Source organism: Pistacia vera, unplaced genomic scaffold (genome assembly GCF_008641045.1).
Source record: "Pistacia vera cultivar Batoury unplaced genomic scaffold, PisVer_v2 Contig526, whole genome shotgun sequence".
NCBI classification, from domain to species: domain Eukaryota; kingdom Viridiplantae; phylum Streptophyta; class Magnoliopsida; order Sapindales; family Anacardiaceae; genus Pistacia; species Pistacia vera.
Window position 1 is genome coordinate 928,645 of NW_022196364.1, and position 20,533 is coordinate 949,177.

At 33.7% G+C, this 20,533-nt stretch overlaps 1 protein-coding gene and 1 pseudogene across 1 annotated transcript; both read left to right on the top strand.

Moving 5' to 3' along the window:
- Positions 1–1,842: 1,842 nt before the first annotated feature.
- LOC116107048 (putative disease resistance protein RGA1) lies at positions 1,843–3,345 on the top strand. The gene has a single exon (XM_031393344.1). The coding sequence runs from the start codon at positions 1,843–1,845 to the stop codon at positions 3,343–3,345; it is 1,503 nt and encodes a 500-aa protein (XP_031249204.1).
- Positions 3,346–3,940: 595 nt separating this feature from the next.
- LOC116107049 lies at positions 3,941–19,144 on the top strand (annotated as a pseudogene).
- The last annotated feature ends 1,389 nt before the right edge of the window (positions 19,145–20,533 follow it).

Below are 20,533 nucleotides of genomic sequence, written 5' to 3' on the forward strand. Positions count from 1 at the left end.
TCCTAACGAAAACCATAGCAGCATGATTTGAGCCGTCATTCACGGCTCAAACCGGGCACATACATCTAGTCTCCTATGGGCTACCGGAAGACCGACGCCATTAACTCATGGAGGAAATGAAATAATGGCAGGGAAACTCTTACCTCTCGGAGTATGACGACTGCTTCTGCTTCAAATGCCAGAAAAATGCAGGTTTGGAAGACAAAGATTCCTGGCCTGTGAAAATCTTTTGTTCTCCGTGAAAAAGGCTTCGGTGACATTGCCTGAGAACGATTTGAGGTTTTTATAGCGCGTGAATCGGCGTTTGGATTTCCCAGAATCGAAACTACGTTTGGGCGGCAAAGACTTCTCACCGTTGATCTTGGCCACATGTCACTTATCAGTGAGGAAGGGTGAACGAAACGACTAGATAAAGTCAAACTTTCATCTTTCTAGTTGAAAAGCTCAAACGAGGGCCATCCTTCTCTCAGAGCATTAATTGCGTCTCAAACCTTCATTTAATGCTCTGATAAGGTGCACCATCCCAACGTATAATGCATTTAATGTTCTGGTAAAGCGCATTGTTTCAGCGTGCAAGGCATTAAATGTGATTGGCTGGCATTTACCACGCAAGGGACGCACCTGTTAGTGCAGGGATTGCTTCATTAAATGCCTTCCTATCACTAGAACAAACAGGTGACATCAGACGAAATCAGGTCGCTCGTCCTTGAGCATGTGAGGTTGCGCTCACAAAAATGCCACCCCGACCTACTTTCAAATAAACTAAGTTTCCAGAAATCATCCTGCTGTGGCATGACCTGTAGTTTCCAAGGTTCAATCCTCAAACCTTAAAAACTAGGGGACTTCTGTTATGCCTAAAAAATACAAGGGCTGACGTTAAGACCATTTAGCCCACAAAAGTCAGATCATTGGAACAACCACTGTCTGCGTCCGTCAGGATAGTGGGTGCGCGTCAGGCTAGGCAAGAGGCTGTGGTGCTCCCACGTGTCCAATCCCTGCTCTAAATTGCGTAAATCACTTTGGAAGGTGGGCAATGTGACATAAAGAAGGATTTGCACGGATAATCACACCAACCTACAGATTTAGTGATCATTGCCTCATAGCATCTCACTATGAATTGCGAACTCATCTCTCGTTAAGGGGATTGGCACATTTTACGCTCGATTAATTACTTTCTCTTTCTTAGAATTCTCAGCATTTGATACCTTGTAACATTATTGTAAAGTCAGTCAACTAAAAGCGACCTGACCTTTATCCTCTATATAAACATCAGTGGACGTAGGACTTGCTATCTTAACATCCGAACCACTTTAAAACTGTCCCCATTGCATTTACTATATCTTTTATCCATTACGATTCACGTGTGTCTTCTGGGCCCATACAGCATTTCACACGTGCGTTTAGTTGGTGTAAAAACCACGCATCAACAAAGAATATTTACATAAATTATCTTCCAACACTAGTTTCAAAATTCAAAGCCTTAGTTTACTTACATTTAGAACAAAGAATATACAAAACTATATATTTAAAAAAAAAAAAAAAGGCAAAGAATATATACTAGTCTTCACTAGGTTGCATATTTCTTTGAACTACAAGCAAGGCAAGAAATCTTAGTATATACTTCTTCATAGGGGAAAATTAAAGGATATGTAGCTTACATTCATTCAAGACAAAGAATATATACTAATCTTCACTATATTTCATACTTCATGAAATCCCCACGCTACTCAAAGAATCTCACTCTATATATATAGCCATGCTCTGTTATGATTATTTCATACAACAATCCAATTTCACCACTTCACAAACACAACAGCTTGCAACTTTCTTTCTTTCAAAAATATGGCAGAAACTATCGTCTCTGCTATTGCTGAGAAAGTCTTGGGTATGCTATCATCCCTTGCTTCCAGTGAAATGGGCTTGGCATGGGGTGTCAAAAATGATGTGCAAGAGCTTATTGACACCTTAACCACTATCAAAGCTGTTCTCTTAGATGCTGAGGACAAACAGATCCACAATGAGAAGCTGAAAGTTTGGCTAGGAAAGCTTAAGGAGATCTGTTATGATGCTGAAGATGTTTTAGATGAGATTGAGGTGGAAGATTTGCGCAAGCAAGTTGTGAATCGTCAGGGCATTACAAGAAAGGTATGCCACTTCTTTTCATCCTCAAATCCAGTTGCTTTCCGCTTTACTTTGGGGCATGAAATTAAGGAGATTAAAAAGAGGTTAGCAAAAATAGCAACTGATAAGGATAGTTTTAATCTCACTGAGAAAGTTGATAGCAATCATGTTATAGGTTGGGAGAGGGAAACTCACTCATTTGTGCATGCTTCAGATGTCATTGGTAGGGATAAAGAAAAAGAGAAGATTATGAAACTATTATTATGTCCTAGAGATAGTCATGAAATTGTTTCTATCATTCCTATTGTTGGCATTGGAGGTCTAGGAAAAACCACACTTGCCAAATTGGTATATAATGATAAAATGGTAGACAGATATTTTACGTTGAAAATGTGGATATGTGTGTCAGATGAGTTTATTTTGAAAAAACTATTAATTGACATCATCGAATCTGCAATTGGCAAAAAATATGTTGACAAGAGTATTGACCAATTGCAAAAGATCCTACATCCTATCTTAATCGATAAAAAATATTTATTAGTTTTGGATGATGTTTGGAATGAAGATTATGGGAAGTGGGTTGAATTAAAAAATTTATTGATAGAATGTGTTAGTGAAAGTAAAATTATCGTAACTACACGTAGTGATCGTGTTGCCTCAATTATGGGCACTATACCTACATACAAGTTAGAAGGTCTTTCTCTTGATGATTGCTTGTTAGTGTTTGTTAAATATGCATTTAAAGAAGGGCAAGAAAAGCAACATCCAAATCTTATGGAAATTGGAATAGAAATTGTGAAAAAATGTGGAGGTGTTCCATTGGCAGTAAGAGCGTTAGGAAGTCTACTTTATTCCTCAACTTCTGAACAAGATTGGAAAAATTTGAGGGATAATGAGATTTGGAAGTTGGATCAAAAAGAAAATGACACTTTAAATTCTCTAAGAATAAGTTATAATCATCTGTCACCTCACTTGAAACAATGCTTTCTTTATTGTTCTATTTTTCCAAAAGACCATCCTTTTGATAGTATTGAATTGGTTAAATTTTGGATAGTCCATGGGCTTCTTCAATACCACAATGAAAATCAAGATTTGGAATATATTGGTATGCAATATATAAAAGAATTAATGTTGAGATCTTTTTTCCAAGATATTGATCAAATTTATGAGAATATGTACGGTTTAAAATTCATGATCTCATGCATGATCTTGCCACATCATTGATGAGAAATGAGAGCTTAATAGTGAAATCCACTAACCAAATTTGTACCAAAAGTCATCGACACTTATCATTTCATTTACTTGATGCACCTATAATAGATGTTCCAAACATTTTACCTAACTTGGGTCATCTGAGAAGCATTACTTTTTATCCAATTACTGGTGAAAGTGTTGGTGTTAGCCAATCATTTTTGGAATTAATCGTCTCAAGGTGCAAATTCTTGCTGATGTTAGACATACAATTTTCAAATATTGAAGGAGTGCCTAAAAAAATTGGTAATTTGAAGCATTTGAGATATCTTAATCTAAGATTCAACCCTAAAATAAAAGAACTCCCAAGTTCCATTTACAAGCTGCAAAATTTGCAATGTCTATCACTTGGTAATTGTAAGGAATTAAAAGTGTTAACAAGAGATGTAAAGTACTTAATTAGTCTTAGATATCTCGAGCTAACTACGAGACAAAAGCATCTACCAACCAATAGTATTGGTTGCTTGAATTCTCTTCGAGGTTTGGGGATTTTCAATTGCAATAATTTAGAATATTTGTTTGAAGATATTGGTCACCTAAGAGTCCTTCAAACTCTAGTGATTTCTAAATGTCCAAGACTTATCTCATTACCACATGGTGTGAGAAACCTAAGCTCATTGGAAGATCTTGGTTTGGTAAGTTGTAAAAGGCTTAATCTTGATTTGAGCATAGGATCGGATAAGCAAGACAATCATGATGAACTTAGTAGCACATGGCCTCACCTTCGATTTCTTGATATAGGAGAATTACCACAATTGGTGGAATTCCCGCAATGGCTTATTCAGTGTTCCACTAACACTTTGGAAAGGTTGGCGATTCTAAATTGTTCCAAATTGAAGGCACTACCAGAGTCGATTCAAAAACTTCAATTTCTTCATGTTGTAAATTGTCCAGAATTGTCATCTTTACCCAAGGATATGGATCATCTCATCGCTTTGAGAGAACTTATAATTAAAGGTTGTCCTAAACTGAGTGAAAGATGTGAACAAGAAACAGGTGAAGATTGGTCCAAGATTGCTCATATCCCGAGGATTATACTAGACGGAAAGATTATCAAATCAACCGAAAATTAGGTACGACTAATCAATCTCTCTTCTTCTTCATCAGTTAGTACGTAAATATTAATGATATATTTATTGCTCTTCATCTTCATCATTAGATCTGAATTTCAAAGACATTTGTACTAATGATTCTTTGTTTCTCCTTCCTTTTGTTAACTTTATTGTTTTATATGTATGCATTGGCCATAAACTTTCAAAATAATAGTTCTCCATCGAGCTCCATGTCTGATAAATGTGTGTACATCTGTTATAGTTTGATTTAGTGATGATCTTTGTATTAAGTTACTGGAAGTTATTAAAATAAAAGTACTTCTCAAATTTTATCCGATTCTTTGCTATATTCAGATTAATATTATCTTTGCGTTTGCAGATTCAAGGTTAGCAATTAAGTGTGGTGGTAAGCAGTTGAGAGTAGGCAATATACTTTGTGAAGCTGACAATGGTGGAGGTTCTTTTAATGTGTTAAATTTTGAAAAATAAGCTCTTAGTAATGTGGGCTTGTTTTCTGAGGGACAATTTAACACATCTCTTCAAAATACCGGCTCAAAAGTGATTAACACTACAACACCAGATCTTTATCAGACAGCATGACAATCCCCTAAGTCAGTCAGATATTATGGACTTGGTCTTGAGAATGGGGTTTACAATGTAAGCTTGTTCTTTGCTGAAATAATTTATTGAGATCGAACCTTAAGAAAATATGGGAGTCTTGGAAGACGTGTTTTTGATGTGTATATTAAGGTAAATATTCGATCGTCAAATTGTAATTTGGAGATCTTGTGAAACATACCCTTGTCCTTTACCGATTCTACTATTACAATGCCATCTATTTATTTTTACATTGAATAGTATGATAATGTCTTTCATCAGATATCATGTAGGGAACTCGCCAATTGAAGGATTTTGACATAACAAAGGAGGCAGGTGGGGTTAGAAGAGCAATTCGTAGAAGCTTTGATGCTAATGTGACTGATAACCATCTTGAGATTCACCTAATTTGGGCTGGTAAAGGGACTTGCTGTGTACCTACTGCTGGTAGTTATGGACCATTAATTTCAACTGTTAGTGTCACTCTAGGTAAACTATGTGATCTCTCTGAATCTTCTTTTTAGATGAATTACTATAAATGTGCTAATCTGCTGGTATACTTCTCACTAAATTTTACTTAGAATTCCCACCAACTGTTGGTCTTGAAAAAAAGAAGAACTAAACTGGGCTGATTGTTGGTATTACAGACCCTCTTGTGATTTTGGGCATCATATTGATATTTTTAGTTTTTTACTTGAGGATGAGAAAAGACAAAGATGATACGGAAGGTAAGAGAACCCAATAGAATTTAACAGTAATAGCAGTTACAAAATCTCTGAAAAAATCAATTAATTTGCATTATTCACTTCTGCTCAAGCCCTGGGCATCTGAGCAAAGTGGATACCAGAATATGGTTGTAACAGAAGTGTTGAATTATGTTCTAGCACTCCTGAAACACAAATAATGGATCTATAATATCTCATTGTTACAACAATGATAAAATATGGGCTAGCAGTAGTGTATTCCATAAGATAGACGAAGCTGCTGCTGTAATTCATCTTTTCTACTGCAAGTCCTTCAAAGTTATGTAATCATTTGTCTTGCTTCAATATGTTGTACTACTTGGAATAGGACCTAAACCAAAAACTTTCACATATGCCGAGTTGAAATTGCAACAAAAGACTTCGACGTTTCAAATAAGCTAGGAGAGAGATGATTTGGACTAGTTTATAAGGTAACTTTTATGTCTTACATTTAGAAGTTATAGATAGTTTACTGGATCTTGGGTTTCTATGGATTATATCTAATGTGTGGTCATAGATAGCAATATAACAGGAAAACTAGGTTGGTTTTAGTTTTTGTATTTTCACCAAGGAGTAGATATGATTTATGTTGTTAAATATGGCACTATAGGATACGCTTTTTGATGGAAGGGTGATAGCTGTGAAGCAACTTTCACAAGGACCCCACCAGGGGAAAAATCAGTTTATTAACGAGATTGCTGCCATAATTGCAGTGCAACATTGCAATCTTGTGAAATTGTATGGATGCTGCATTGAAGGAGCAAGGCGCCTTCTTGTTTATGAATATCATGAAAACAAAAGCCTTGATCAAGCATTATATGGTATGAGGAAACTGCTATTTCATAATCAAACTTAGTTTTACAATTTTCTATCTTGGTTTTCTTGCAAGCAACTGAAAAATTATACATGTGATCTTTCTTGTATGATCTATGGTCACTTATTAACTATAAATCTGGCAGTACAAAATACAATTTTGATGACTTTCAAGTATTTTAACCAGTCCAAAGTTTAAACAATGAAATATTTTTCTGCTTTGTAATATGCCTTTTGTAACAACATCACAACTCTAAAGAAGGTACAAACCTACAAAAATAGCTAGCTAAATCTCTTAGAGCAAGCAACAGGTTTTTCTAAAGCAAATTGTCAATGTTTAATGAGCTCCAAATCATTCTTGGAGATTATTATTCCTAAATCCTCAATTTTCCATTTCTATAACTCTTAAAAGTTCTTCATGATTGCGCCCCATTTCTGCAGGAAATAGGGTGTTACATCTTGATTGGCCCACCCGATTTAAGATATGCTTGGGAACCGCAAGAGGTCCAGCATATCTTCATGAGGAGTCAAAGCCGAAGATCGTACATCGAGATGTTAAAGCAAGTAATATTTTACCTGATACATAACCCTCTCCTAAGATTTCAGATTTTGGATAGGCAAAGCTGGTTGATGATAAGAAAACTCACATCAGCACAGCAGTTGCAGGGACCATGTAAACTCCTTCAATCATTTCTTGATTACCTTTCTTCCATTGTAGCTTCTTTTGGAATGTGCTGTGTAGTGTAATTTATACATGTCATCATGGAAGTAGCCATCATTTTTTGTAGTCACCTAGTCATGGATGCTAGAATAATTTCTTTGGAGTAGATATGACATTCAATGGCTTTGTATTTATATAAGTATCTAAATTCAAAAATGTTTTCACATTGTCAAGCCATGGGCATGTTGTAGTTTCTTTGGAGTAGATATGTCATTCAATGGCGTTGAAATAACCTAATTTTGAACCCTAATTCTGTCAATTGACAGGAGGAATTGTACATTTTACTTCTTCTATGTATTAAGCAACTGTATTAACCATTGATGTTCGAAGTTTGAAATTTGGAATTAATATCAAGAGAATCAACTTAAATCATAATTAATTAGAAGAAGAATAGTTTATAGTCTTTTCATGAATAATTGACTGGCTTTAACATAAATGCCAATATAATTGGAAATCATTCTCATGTAAACAAACAAACATGAATTCCAAAGTGAAAATTCTACTTTTTTCTTTAGGGTTTTCCCACATTTGCTTCATCTTTTTCTTCGTAACTGAAAACTCTTGCTCAGATTATTAACCCTAATGAAGGTACTCCCTCTCTTTCCCTTTCTTTTATGTGTGTATTTTACTTTGCAAATTAATTATTTGTTTTAATTATTGAATATACAATTGTTTAAGAATTATTAAACTTTACTAATTTATCAGTAGCTATCTTCAAATTGAAGTGAACCCCTTTTAGTAAAATATATTCTATTTTGTTTAAAAGCTATGCAGGAGAAAGCCAAATAAAGAGGGACAAAATTAAGTTGAAAATTCCCTCAAAACTGGTTATGAATTCATTTTTTGGTGGGTGGATTTGCAATTGTAACTACATGCTTACAAGTTAAAACTAGAAGTATCACATCTTTAGCAAGGGAAAGAGAAAATTCAAAGTAATTTAAATGCTTCCTAATATACCCATGGCCTCAAAGATCATTGATTTTATGAAAATGTGTAATTACTTGCAAGCTTGCTTGCATTTCAATAGCTTGTTATGGAAACTTACATTGGTTGGTTTGTTATGGTGAGCAGTGAGGGCGTTGAACTCAATATTTCAACAACGGGTTGGACAAACAGACCCAAGATGGTGGAACATAAGTGGAGAGCCTTGTAGTGGAGCCCCTATAAATGCAACTAGCTTGGAGGATTATAATCTTGCTATCAAATGTGACTGTTCCTTTGAAAATGGCTTAACTTGCCACATCACTGAGCCGTAATCTCTTTTTCTCTCTACCAAATTTAATTGGGGAAATTTTCATATTAACTTGTTTCAAGTTTGTTCAAGTATAGACGTTGATTTGTGTTATTGGCATTGGTTTTTGAATTCTTCATAACTTTTTATTGAACTGTTTGTGCTATATTGTGTAGATTATTTCAGATACTTTTGAGGGATCTTAACCTTTGGTTAAAACTTTCCCTAAAGCTGTGTTTGCAATTTATCATTTAAGTGTGTATTTTTCCTAAGGCAAGAGAGCTTGCATCTATAATCAGGACAAATTTGAAGGGATATGATTGATACTTGTCTTTATTTTTTGCAGGAGTGTATTTGCACTGGGCATAAAATGAGTAATTTCAGAAGAACTTGTATGGATTTTCCCATTCATTTTCCTGCATTTGATTTGTATTAGTCAAATTTCACAGTCATCGTTTTCTAATTAATGGACATTATATTATATTAGATTTAGTTTTTGTTTAACATTACAATAGAATCAAACGAAATTACTTCATTGGTCCCTTGCCTGCATTTATTGGAAATTTATCTCAATTGAAGTATTTGTAAGTATTGAAAAATACCCTTATGATTGAAAGCCTAGTTTAGATTACAAATGATTATTTTTGGCATATGAGTTTTTATTTTGTTTTAACTTAGTCTTTTATGTGCTAGAGAGGTTGGCCACAATGTACTTTTTGGGCCTCTGCAAAGGAGCTATTCGGTAAGATTGGCAAAATTTCTTCTTTTGCTTAAATTTTTTCTCTTTTGTTCTATGCCATTGCTTAGAGTGGCTGATGCTGAATCAAGAATAGAAATGATATTTTTCCTTAAGGAAAGATTTTATTTTGGGAACTTGGAGACATTACTTTTCTAAGTTAGATTTAGGTTTATATATTAGATTTTCCACTTTGAATAGAATTTTAATGACTTATTATGAAAACTGGAAGTCCTAAGATACAAAAAAAAAAAAAAAGGTATCATATAATGCATTGCACTGCATACTATGTTTATGAAAACTCAAAATCACAATTGAAGCCATTTTACTTGGGTTTTGATCTCAACCCCTAAGGTTTAATCAAATAACAAAATCTCTGCTGATATACCCATGGCCTCAAAGATCATTGATTTTATGAAAATCTGTGATTACTTGGAAGCTTGCTTGCATTTATATAAAGAGGAATTATACATTTTACTTCTATGTATTAAGCATCGATGTTGGATATTGACTTCAGTGTTTTTCAAGTACAATTTCATTTGGTTTTTAGATTGTACAATTTTCAAGATTTGAGATTTTTTTGTCATTTTGACGAAAACATTCTACTTGATTAATAATATTTCTATAGATATGTGATTAGAATTGCATCTTACTCAATTTTCATATATGTTGATTCATTTTCAACTTTACAAATTCCAATATGCTACTTTTTTCTTTAGGATTTTCCCACTTTTGCTTCGTCTTTTTCTTCTTATTTCACAACTCACCACAGCTCAAATTACTGACCCTAATGAAGGTACTCTCTCTCAGTCTCTCTCCTTTCTTTTATGTGTGTATTTTATTTCTTTTACAAATTAATTATTTGTTTTAATTATTGTTTAAGAAATATTAAACTTTACTAATTTATGAGTAGTTAGCTTTCAGATTGAAGTGAACCCATTTAGCAAAATATATTTAATTTTGTTTAAAATTAAGTTGAAAATTCCATCAAAATTGCTTATAAAACATTTCACTTTTGTGGTGGGTGGATTTGCAACATCGTTGGCACCACTGGGGGAATTCACCCACCACTTTTCGCATTTTCTATTTTTTATTTTTTAATTATATTTATTAATTTAATTAAAAAATAATTTATAAAAAAATTAGAGTATAAGTTTGTTTATAGGGTGTTTTTTGTAATTAATATGCTAAAAGTAGCTTTTGAATTCTAAAAATTATATAAAATCCAACTTTTGAAATTGATTTACTAAAGCACCTTTTAGTTGATAGCTGCATCAATCCCAAACTCACTCTTAATGGTGTATGAAGACTAGGCAAAACAGCTACTGTACCCGCAGATCTATTCATACCCGAAAAATTTTAACAGGAATGGGTTAATATGTTTAGAACCCGTATGAACAGTACCCAAACCACTTTTTTTGGGCAGGTGGGCCGGGTGGTACCCACGGGTACCCACAAAAAATAAAAAATAAAAAATGGCTAAGTGGTAACCGTCAATCTCATTTCATTTCATTCTCAATTTCTCATATTAAGCCGCCGCCGTCGCACGCCCTCTCCTCTCTCTCACTGTCTAACTGTCAGTCTGTCACCGTCACCGGTGTCACTCATCGCCGATTATCCCCTGAACTCCGATCTAGCCGGTCCTTCTATCAACTCAAGTCCAGCCGTCCAGGTAGTTTTATATTTTGCAATTGAGATTTATTTGGAATTGTTAATTGTCTCTTTTAGAAGTAGCTATTTGCTAGTGGAGAAATGTATAGGAAAAGGAAATGATCCCTTCTGTTGTTTCTCTTTGTCCATTTTATGTCAGTTGCTTGTGTCCTGTGCTTGCTTGGTTTTATCTTTATTACATATGTGTACTTTTAAATCTATAAAAAGGCTTGAAGGAGTCAATCGGGTTTATCTACAATGTTTTCAACGAAATTCCCAAGTGAGTGTTTATGTGTTTGTTGGTATGAATTAAGTTGTGTATACTCAAGGGTGATTATGAAACTTAGTCTTCCTTGTTAATAATTTCTGCTAACAAACGGCTCTAACTTTCTAAGGGGATGTCTGAGATATATTTTGAGATGTGAGGGGATATGTAGAATAATATTTTAAACCAGCACCAGCAGGGGTTTGACTGACTAAAACTCAAACCTCAAGGAAGGTTGGAAAATGACCCTAATAATTATTATTCAAATATAAAATAAAATCTTACTTGGGTTTTTCTTTACCCCCAAACGTTTAATAAAATAACAAAATTTCAGAAATAATATGAATTCTTTTACTGTTATGAACTGTTAATATGCCGTTAAAGTTTATTGTACGATGATTAATATATATTTACTTAATTATCCTCTATCGTTTATTTAACCCAAAAACCTAACCACAAGAGATTTTTGGTATTACTATAACTCTGGGGGGATTTTTGGTATTTAAATATAACTAAGTGGGATTATTGTTATTAACCTTTTACTTCAACAATGATAACCAGATGGTGAATTCTCAATTTTAAGTAATCTGAATGCTTCCTTGTATACCCATTGCCTCAAAGATCATTGATTTTATGAAAATCTGTGATTTCTATAAGCTTGTTATGGAAATTTGCATTGGTTGGTTTGTTGTGGAGAGCAGTGAGGGCATTGAACTCAATATTTAAACAATGGGATGTACAAGCAGACCTAAGATGGTGGAACATAAGTGGAGAGCCCTGCAGTGGAGCCGCCATAAATGCAGCTAGCTTGGAGGACTATAATCCTGCTATCAAATGTGACTGTTCCTTTGAAAATGGCTCAACTTGCCACATCACTGAGCTGTATTCTCTTTTTCTCTCTACCAAATTTAGGGAAATTTTCATATTTTTCAAGTTTTATTTAAGTATAGACAGATTATATTCACGTAGATGAAGAATGGGTTTTGGGTTAATCTTGTGGTATTGGCATTAATTTTTGAGTTACTCGTAACTTTTTATTGAACTGTTTATGTTATATTGTGTAGATTATTTATGATGCTTTAGATGGATCTTAACTTTTGGTTAAAACTTTCCGTAAAGTTGTGTATACAATTTATCCTTCAAGTGTGTATTTTTCCTAAGGCAAGAGAGTTTGCATCTGTAATCAGATCAAATTTGAGGAGATATGATTGAAACTTGTCTTTATTTTTTGCACGAGTGTATTTGCACTGGACATAAAAGGAGTGATTCCAAAAGAACTAGTGGCTTTGCAATTTCTGACAAATTTGTATGGATTTTCCCTTCATTTCCCTGCGTTTGATTTGTATAAGTCAAATTTGACCTTTGTTGTTTTTAATTAATGGACATTATATCAAATTTGATTTAGTTTTTCTGTTTAACATTGCAGTAGAATCAAACGAAATTACTTCACTGGTCCCTTGCCTGCATTTATTGGAAATTTATCTTAATTGAAGTATTTGTAAGTATTGCAAAATACCCTTATGATTGAAAGCCTAGGTTAGATTATATATGGTTATTTTTGGTATATGAGTTTTGATTTTGTTATAACTTTTTCTTTCATGTGCTAGAGAGGTTGGCCACAATGTACTTTCTGCTTTCTGGGCCTCTCCCAAAGGAGCTTGGAAACCTTAAGAACTTAACTTTTCTGTAAGATTGACAAACTTTCTCCTTTTTCTTTAATTTTTTCTCTTTTCTTATGGTAATGATTGGTTTGGTATTTGATACTTAGGGAGGGTTTCAAGCATGTTGCCAACATGTAATTACTTAGTTAAATAGAAAATTATGTTATTAATTATCAATTAGTTGTTGACTAAAACTAGTAATTAGTCTATAATCTTATTCTGTTTTTAGATTTTGGCGCTAATGCTCAAATTGGGCTCGGGTTTAAATGAGAGAAAAAAAAAATGTATCCAATTTAATAATTCATCCTAATTTCTGAATACATAAATCTTGTAAAGATGAAATTACGCATATTTTAATTGGAGAGAATGTATACTTTATAAGTGAAATATTTATTTAGTTATTTTTGTGAAAATGTGATAATAGTCAAAATTTAATGATACTAATCCCCTGAGATTTGATTAAATAATAAAAAATTTTAATATCAAGTTGCCAGTGTTATAATAAACAGTTGGAGGAAATATTTATTAACTCGTAGTCGTAATAGTATAAATTTTAACGACTTTCAATGGCATGGGGAGTTTTTTGTTTCAAAAACCTCAAAAGAATTTTTGTTATTACATCAAAAAAATTTTGTTCAAATTTTGCAATTACATATAAAATTTTGTTTAAATGAGCCCAAAAATCAACTGCTCAAATTGATTCATCTTCTTCATCTTTCGCTCATTTATTCTACATTTGCTTCATCATTTTCTTCATCTTTCAAATTTCAAAAATCAACTGCTCAAATTGCCACTACTAATCCTATCAAAGGCACGTTCTCTTACTCTTTCTTTTAAGTTTTAACCAAAAAATAATTCTCAAAAGTGTTTTTTGATTTCTGATTAAGCTTAGTTATCTGTATATGAAGAAATTGTTCCTTTTTAAAAATTTTTTTTTTTTAGGTATTTTTCTATTGATTTTAAACAAATATATCTATTTTTTTTAAGTTACTTCTTACCAATTTTCACATAGAACTCAAAACAAAGAAGTGAATCAAAAAAGTATGCCCCAACTTATTCTTAAACGTACCCATTTGTAAACTCTTATCTCAAATTTAACCTTAGTCGTGTACTTCCAAAGAGATGGGGTGTATTCAACATTCTTGTAATCCACTAGCCCATTGGTAAAATAGATATCACTATAAAAAGCCCAAGTAGATAGAGGCTAACGAATAAGAATCAGCTTATACCTAATTCACAACGCCATTTCTTCTGATAATTTCATGATCCATTTGGATTGATTGTTTAATTTCGCTTCTTATGAAGATCTTCATGCTCAATTTGCAATGATTCTCTTGCCCATCAACACAACCCTCATCTCCAAGTTTACAGACATTGTAAGTTAGTATTGTAATGCTATGAGTGTGTCTCTTCTTGTTTATGTGTGTGTGCTTTTTTTTTTTTTTTTTAAATTCTTGTTTTGCTACTTCTGCCGGGATTTGAGTTTCAACAACTTAATTCATCAAATCCCAAGTGCTTTATTCTTATTTTAGTTTTAGTTTCTTATTTTAGATTTTCTCTGATCCTTGTTATTTCATTAAACGTACATTCACTTGTTTTTTGCTTCTCTCACTAGGTTTCTTGGAAACAATTGTCTGTCAGGAACCGTCCTCAGCAAAATACTCTATATCTTCAAAACATGTAAGCCTTAATTTCAGTTATCTTGAGAATTATGCCTTATTATATCTTGTCTAGTTAGATGGATTTTATATGTCATTTGTTGTATCTGCCTTGAAAGTTTTAGAGGCTCCAATTTAGAAGAGTGGAGAGGTATTGGTGCCACATGTTTCATGAATAGATTTATAAATATCTTCATACAAAGATTTTACCATGCACAATGAAGAAGAATTAAAAGGGACTAGTGCTCCTGATATGTATCTTGGAAATGGGCCACCCCATTTAAGATTCAAAAATCTTAACTATAGTTAGTTGTAACCACTTTTTGTGACAAGTAATTGATGAAAGCAATTGAAAATCTTGAGTGATTTGTTCATTTTTTAGATTTGTATGTTGGTGCATATGATTCCTTCTAAGTGGTGCTTAATGTACTCCTGCAAGATTTATCTTACAATTATCTATCAAGAACTTTTCCATCGTGGGTGACTACAGGTTCAAAACAGCTGTATGTCTCTTGAACCATAATAACTTCGTTTTCCATCTTCATTTTCTAAAAATCAAACATTGCTTTGGAGCTTAGGCATTGTGGAGCTCAATAATCCTCTTTCCTTGTTTTGTTAATAGATTATAATGTTTTACATGATTGTATGAATTAATCAATAATAAAATTTACGACAATCATGCCAATTCAAGAGAACCAAATGACAAGATGAGAAACTGTTGAGTTCTCTTTTTAATGGCCAACACTTAGCACTTTAGTGACTCAGTTTTCTCTTATCATGTGACAATCATCAGAAATACTTAACAGTGCCCGACTAATTGCCTTGATGCGCTTGAATTTCTGATGTCCAAACAAATGTCACTTGGAATAACCATTTGGCGTACAATAAAGTCACAGCTCATTTCTGATGTCTTTCTAAAATAGTTGATTATTTGTCATGCTATGATTTTGATATAATACATCTCTAGTTAGTATACTTCAAACTTTGAAGTATAATTTATCTTTGCATTGAATTGAACAGGAATCTAGTGGCCAACAATTTCACATTTGAAAGCTCAAACATCAGGTTAGTTATAGTTTCATTTTTGATAAATAAGGTATTGTATTTTATTTTTGAAAAAAGGCTCTCACTTAAAGAAAAAAATTACTAGAAATATAAAACCTCGGTAAGGGAATATGCTGCTTTAACAAAGATAACTGGTAATGTTCTCTGTGCTTGCCAGTATTCTCCCAGGATTGAACTGTCTACAGAGATACTTCCCCTGCAATAAGAATGCTCCGCGCTGTAAGCGTCTTTCTTTCTGATGTATAATTATTTTTCTAAAATTGAGGTACTACCAATTTACCTTTCTCCCTGCATTATTTTGCTTAAATATAGATGCTACTGTGGCTTTATAAATTGTTTGTTAATTCAGCTCCAGTTGGGATAACTGGACCAAATTGATAGCATAGTGTATTTTTGCAACTGCAGATTCAAGTTTTGCAATCAAGTGTGGTGGTGAAGAAATGAAAGTTGATATAGTGTGAGGCCAATAGCTACGATCTTGGTGGAGCTTCTTGTATTGTACTTGATACCGAAAAATTGGCAATCAGTGATGCTGGTTTGTTTTCTGATGGAAAATTTAACACTCAATGTTCAAAATACTGGCTCGCAAGTGACTGGCACTGCAGGCCCGAAGCTTTATCAGTCTTCAAGGCAATCCTCGGGATCACTTAGATTCTATGGACTTAGTCTGGAGAATGGACTTCACAATGTAAGTTTGTCCTTTGCTGAGACAGTTTTTGGTGATCAAGGCTCACAAAAGTGGATTAGTCTTGGAAGGCATGTTTTTGATATCTATATTCAGGTAAACATTCACTGGAAAGTTTTGGTTTATACCCTTATTATATATATAGTTTTGACTATTACAATTTCATCTGTTTTCTTTCTTAATTGATCCTGTAGGACTCTCCAGTTAAAAGATTTTGACATATCAACAGGAGCAGGTGGAGAAAGAAAAGCAATTACAAACAAATTTAATGCTAATGTGTTTGAGAACTATCTTGAAATTCACATATTTTGGGCTGGTAAAGGGACCTGTCGCACACCTGACCGAGGTAGCTATGGGCCATTAATTTCGGCTCTTAAGTGTCATTCCAAGTAAACTATGAGATTCTTGAATCTTCATATAAGATGAGTTACAATAACTGTGCTTAAATGCTTTCTAATAGACATACTGATTTTTCCTACTCAGATTTCACACCAACTGTTGGTATTAGATGAAAGAAGAATGTTGGTATTAGATGAAAGAAGAAGAAGAGTGGGTTGATTGTTGGTATTGCTGTAGCTTTTGGAAGTTTGGGTTTGATACTGATGTTTGTAATTCTTCACGTGAGGTAAAAAGAGATAATGATGATGCAGAAGGTAAGAGTGCCAAAGAGATTTTTAGAAGATAAAAGTCGTAAAATTTTTGAAACCAAGTTTGTTTTTGAAAATCAATGAATTTGCATTTCACTTCAGCATTCCAGAATATAGGTGTAGCATAAATGTGATTTTTGTTTTGGTGCACCGAAGAAACATAAAATAACCGATACAAAATATGGGCTTCTGATATCTAATTTCAAAACTAGGAATAGCATATTCCATGAAATAGGCAAAGCTTCTGTTGTAATTCATCTCTTGGCATGTAAATCCTCAACGTTATGTATTCTTTTATCGTGCTTCAATATGCAGTGCTAATTGGAATAGGACCTAAACTAAAATTTTCAGTTATGCTGAGTTAGGTCTGCAACAGAAGACTTCGACCGTCCAAATAAGCTTGGCCAGGGAGGATTTGAACCTGTGTAATAGTTAACTTTTTCTTACATTTACAAGTTACAAACGATAAATAGTACACACTGGGAACTTGGGTTGAAATGTTGTATAACAGGAAAAATAGGTGAATTTTAGCTTTTGGATACTCCCACAGGAGCACTATGATTTATGTTAATAATCTGGTGCTAAAGGGTACACTTTCTGATGGAATGGTAATAGCTGTGAGCAACTTTCACTAGGATCCCCCAAGGGAAAAATAAGTTTGTTAAGGAGATTGCTACCGTAATTGCATTGCAACATCGCAGTCTTGTGAAATTAGATGGTTGATGCATCGAGGGAACTAGGCTCCTCCTTGTTTATGACTATCTTCAAAACAAAGTCTTGATCAAGTATTGTTTGGTATGAAGAGTGCTAATTGATGATCAACCTTAGTTTAAAATTTTCTACTCTGCTTTTCTTGCAAGCACACTCAAATCAGTGCATTTGATTTCTCTCGGATGATTCTACCAGTTATAATCAATAATTTTGCAGTACAAAAAACATTTGTGATCTTTCAAATGTTTTAATATATAAAAGAAGAGTAACACTACACTCACTAATACTTCTCACTAACTTTCTCTCACTAATGCCACATTGTCAGTTCACAATTCGTCAATTCACATGGGTCCCGTCTGTCCAATAATGGGTCCTGCCTAACCAACAATCACAAACTCCCACATGGGGTTGTAAGAGGGTTAGTGAGGTTAGTATTATTGTAGAGAAATATTTGCACTGCTCTGTAAATCATTTATACAAGAGTAGGGAAATGATTTCCAAAGAGCTGATTGACATTATTTTAATAACTCCAAGTCATTCTGGAGATAAATTGTCGGGGATTTCTAATTATCAACATTAATAACTCTTGGAAGATCTTAATGATTGCAGCTTGTTTATGCAGGAAGAAAGGGAGATGCATCTTGATTGGCCTACCTAGTTCAAAATATGCTTTGGAACTGCAAGAGGTCTAGCATATCTTCATGAGGATTCTAGGCCAAAGATCATATATCGAGATGTCAAAACAAGTAATATTTTACTTGATGCAAAACTCTGCCAAAAGATATCAGATTTCGGATTGGCAAAGCTATATGATGACACTAAAACTCACATCAGCACCAAGTTGCAGGACCGGGTAAGCTGCTTAAATCATTCCTTGACTACTATTCTTCCTTAATACTCCATTTTAGAATGTGCTGCTGAGTATGTCAAAATATCTAGTAGATTTTGTTGTGAGTATTTCAAACACTCAACTAACAAGTATTGATAAGAATACTGTGAAGCAATCTGTAAATCCAAACTTTATTTTTGGATTTTAACCTTGAGAAACCCTTCATTTTCTTGCAGTGGCTATTTGGCACTGGAGTACGCAATGCGTGGACACTTGACAAAAATGGCCGATGTATTCTGTTTTGGTGTTGTTGCTTTGGAGATTATGAGTGGAAGAGCAACTCTGATACTAGCTTGATAGGGAAAAAATTATCTTCTTGAATGGGTAAAGAAATAACTTGAATTTTTACTTGTTTTTGTTTCTTTCTCCAATGTACCTTAATGCAAAAACTCATGCTTTTTGATTGGTCTATATTGTTTTTTCAGGCCTGGAGTCTTCATGAAAGTAACCAAGTTTGGGGCTGATGGATCCCAATTTAGCAAATTCAATGAAATCAAAGCTCTACAATAATTGAGTTGCCTATTGTGCAGTCAAGCATCACCAATGTTACGGCCACTAATGTCACGCGTCGTTAACATGCTTGCTGGAGAGATCGAAGTGGAAACTGTTACTTCAAAGCCAAGTTGTTTGACTGATTGGGGTTTTTAAGCACACAAATAGCGTTTTGAACAAAGATATTGTTACAACCTCTTCTACAAGAAGTTACAGCAGAAAGAAAAGCCAATGTAAAATGCAACTGATGATATCCCTGGATTTATCCGTCGCTCTCTCCGTAAATGTCGCTTGGTTCAGTACTGATAGCGTGGGGGAGTTGAGAAATTTATCGCTCGCTGAAACTGAGTTTATAATCTGCTACTTCTGCTGCCACTAAAATCCATGTAACTAATTAACTTATTGATTGTTTCCTCCAAGCTATGGTAGGACTTTTAATGTTGTGAAGTTATCCTCGTATGCCAATAACATTAGATATGAATTTGATGGCCATCGTACTGGATGTAAAGAGACAAAAGTTCGCTATATTTCTTGTTCTTGTAATTCTTGTCTTCAACTACCGTATTTGGAATGTCTTTTGGAATTCTGGATATGGGAGTATGAGCAGTATGTATAATTTCGAGAATTTGCTGCTATACATGGTAGATTACAGTGATTGATTTGTAATTTAGGATGTGATTTTTTTGGCATGAAATGTCATTTGGTAACGGTTATAGTATATGCAGGTTGTAAGGTTTGGATATAGATATCTAAAAGTTCCAATCTCTATATTCAAGCATATAATTCCTGATTTGGGACTTTATTATGCTTTTCTTAGCTTTTAAGTATTAATATTTAAAAATTGGACAATGTTCATTTACCTCGGAAAATCATTTAATTCGGTTAGCAATCGGTATTCTTTATCTTTTAAGAAGTATCGAAATTTTCTCTTATTAGCAGTGAAGTGTATAGGTGTTAGTGTTTCATGTATTTTTTATAGTTTTTTTATCACTTACCAAATTGAAGTGAGTTTATTTTTCTGAATTAAAAAGCTGCCACACCATTGCAGGTGGCCATTAATTTCTGTGGCTTGTAGTTAAATTTATTATAATTGTAAAATAATTATGTAGGCCCTACAAAATCAATAGACAATGTTTAATTGTATGGTTCGGAAAAAAAAAAAAAGGGGGTGAATTACATTTTCTCACCTTATGTTACAGTGGTTGGCAGTTGAGACGCAAAACAACTTTGTGATTGCTAGTAATATTCATGGATGAGCTGTCTTCAAAGAAGTTTCCCATGCAATAAGCTCGTCGTGAAATGGGTTAAGAAACGAGTCGAGCTCAACCCGACCTCAATTCTATGGCTCAGCTCAGCTCAGCTCATAATGAATTTGAGAATTTTTGAGTCAGCTCTAGATAATTGCAGAAATTTTTTTTTTTTTTTTTTTTTTTGGCGTCTACCCTTTTTCTTATTTTCCTTTAAATTTTTTTTTTCTTTCTTCTATACTGCATTTTTTTTTGTTTTTCTTTCTTCTTATTTTTTTTTTTTTTTGGTTTGGCGTCT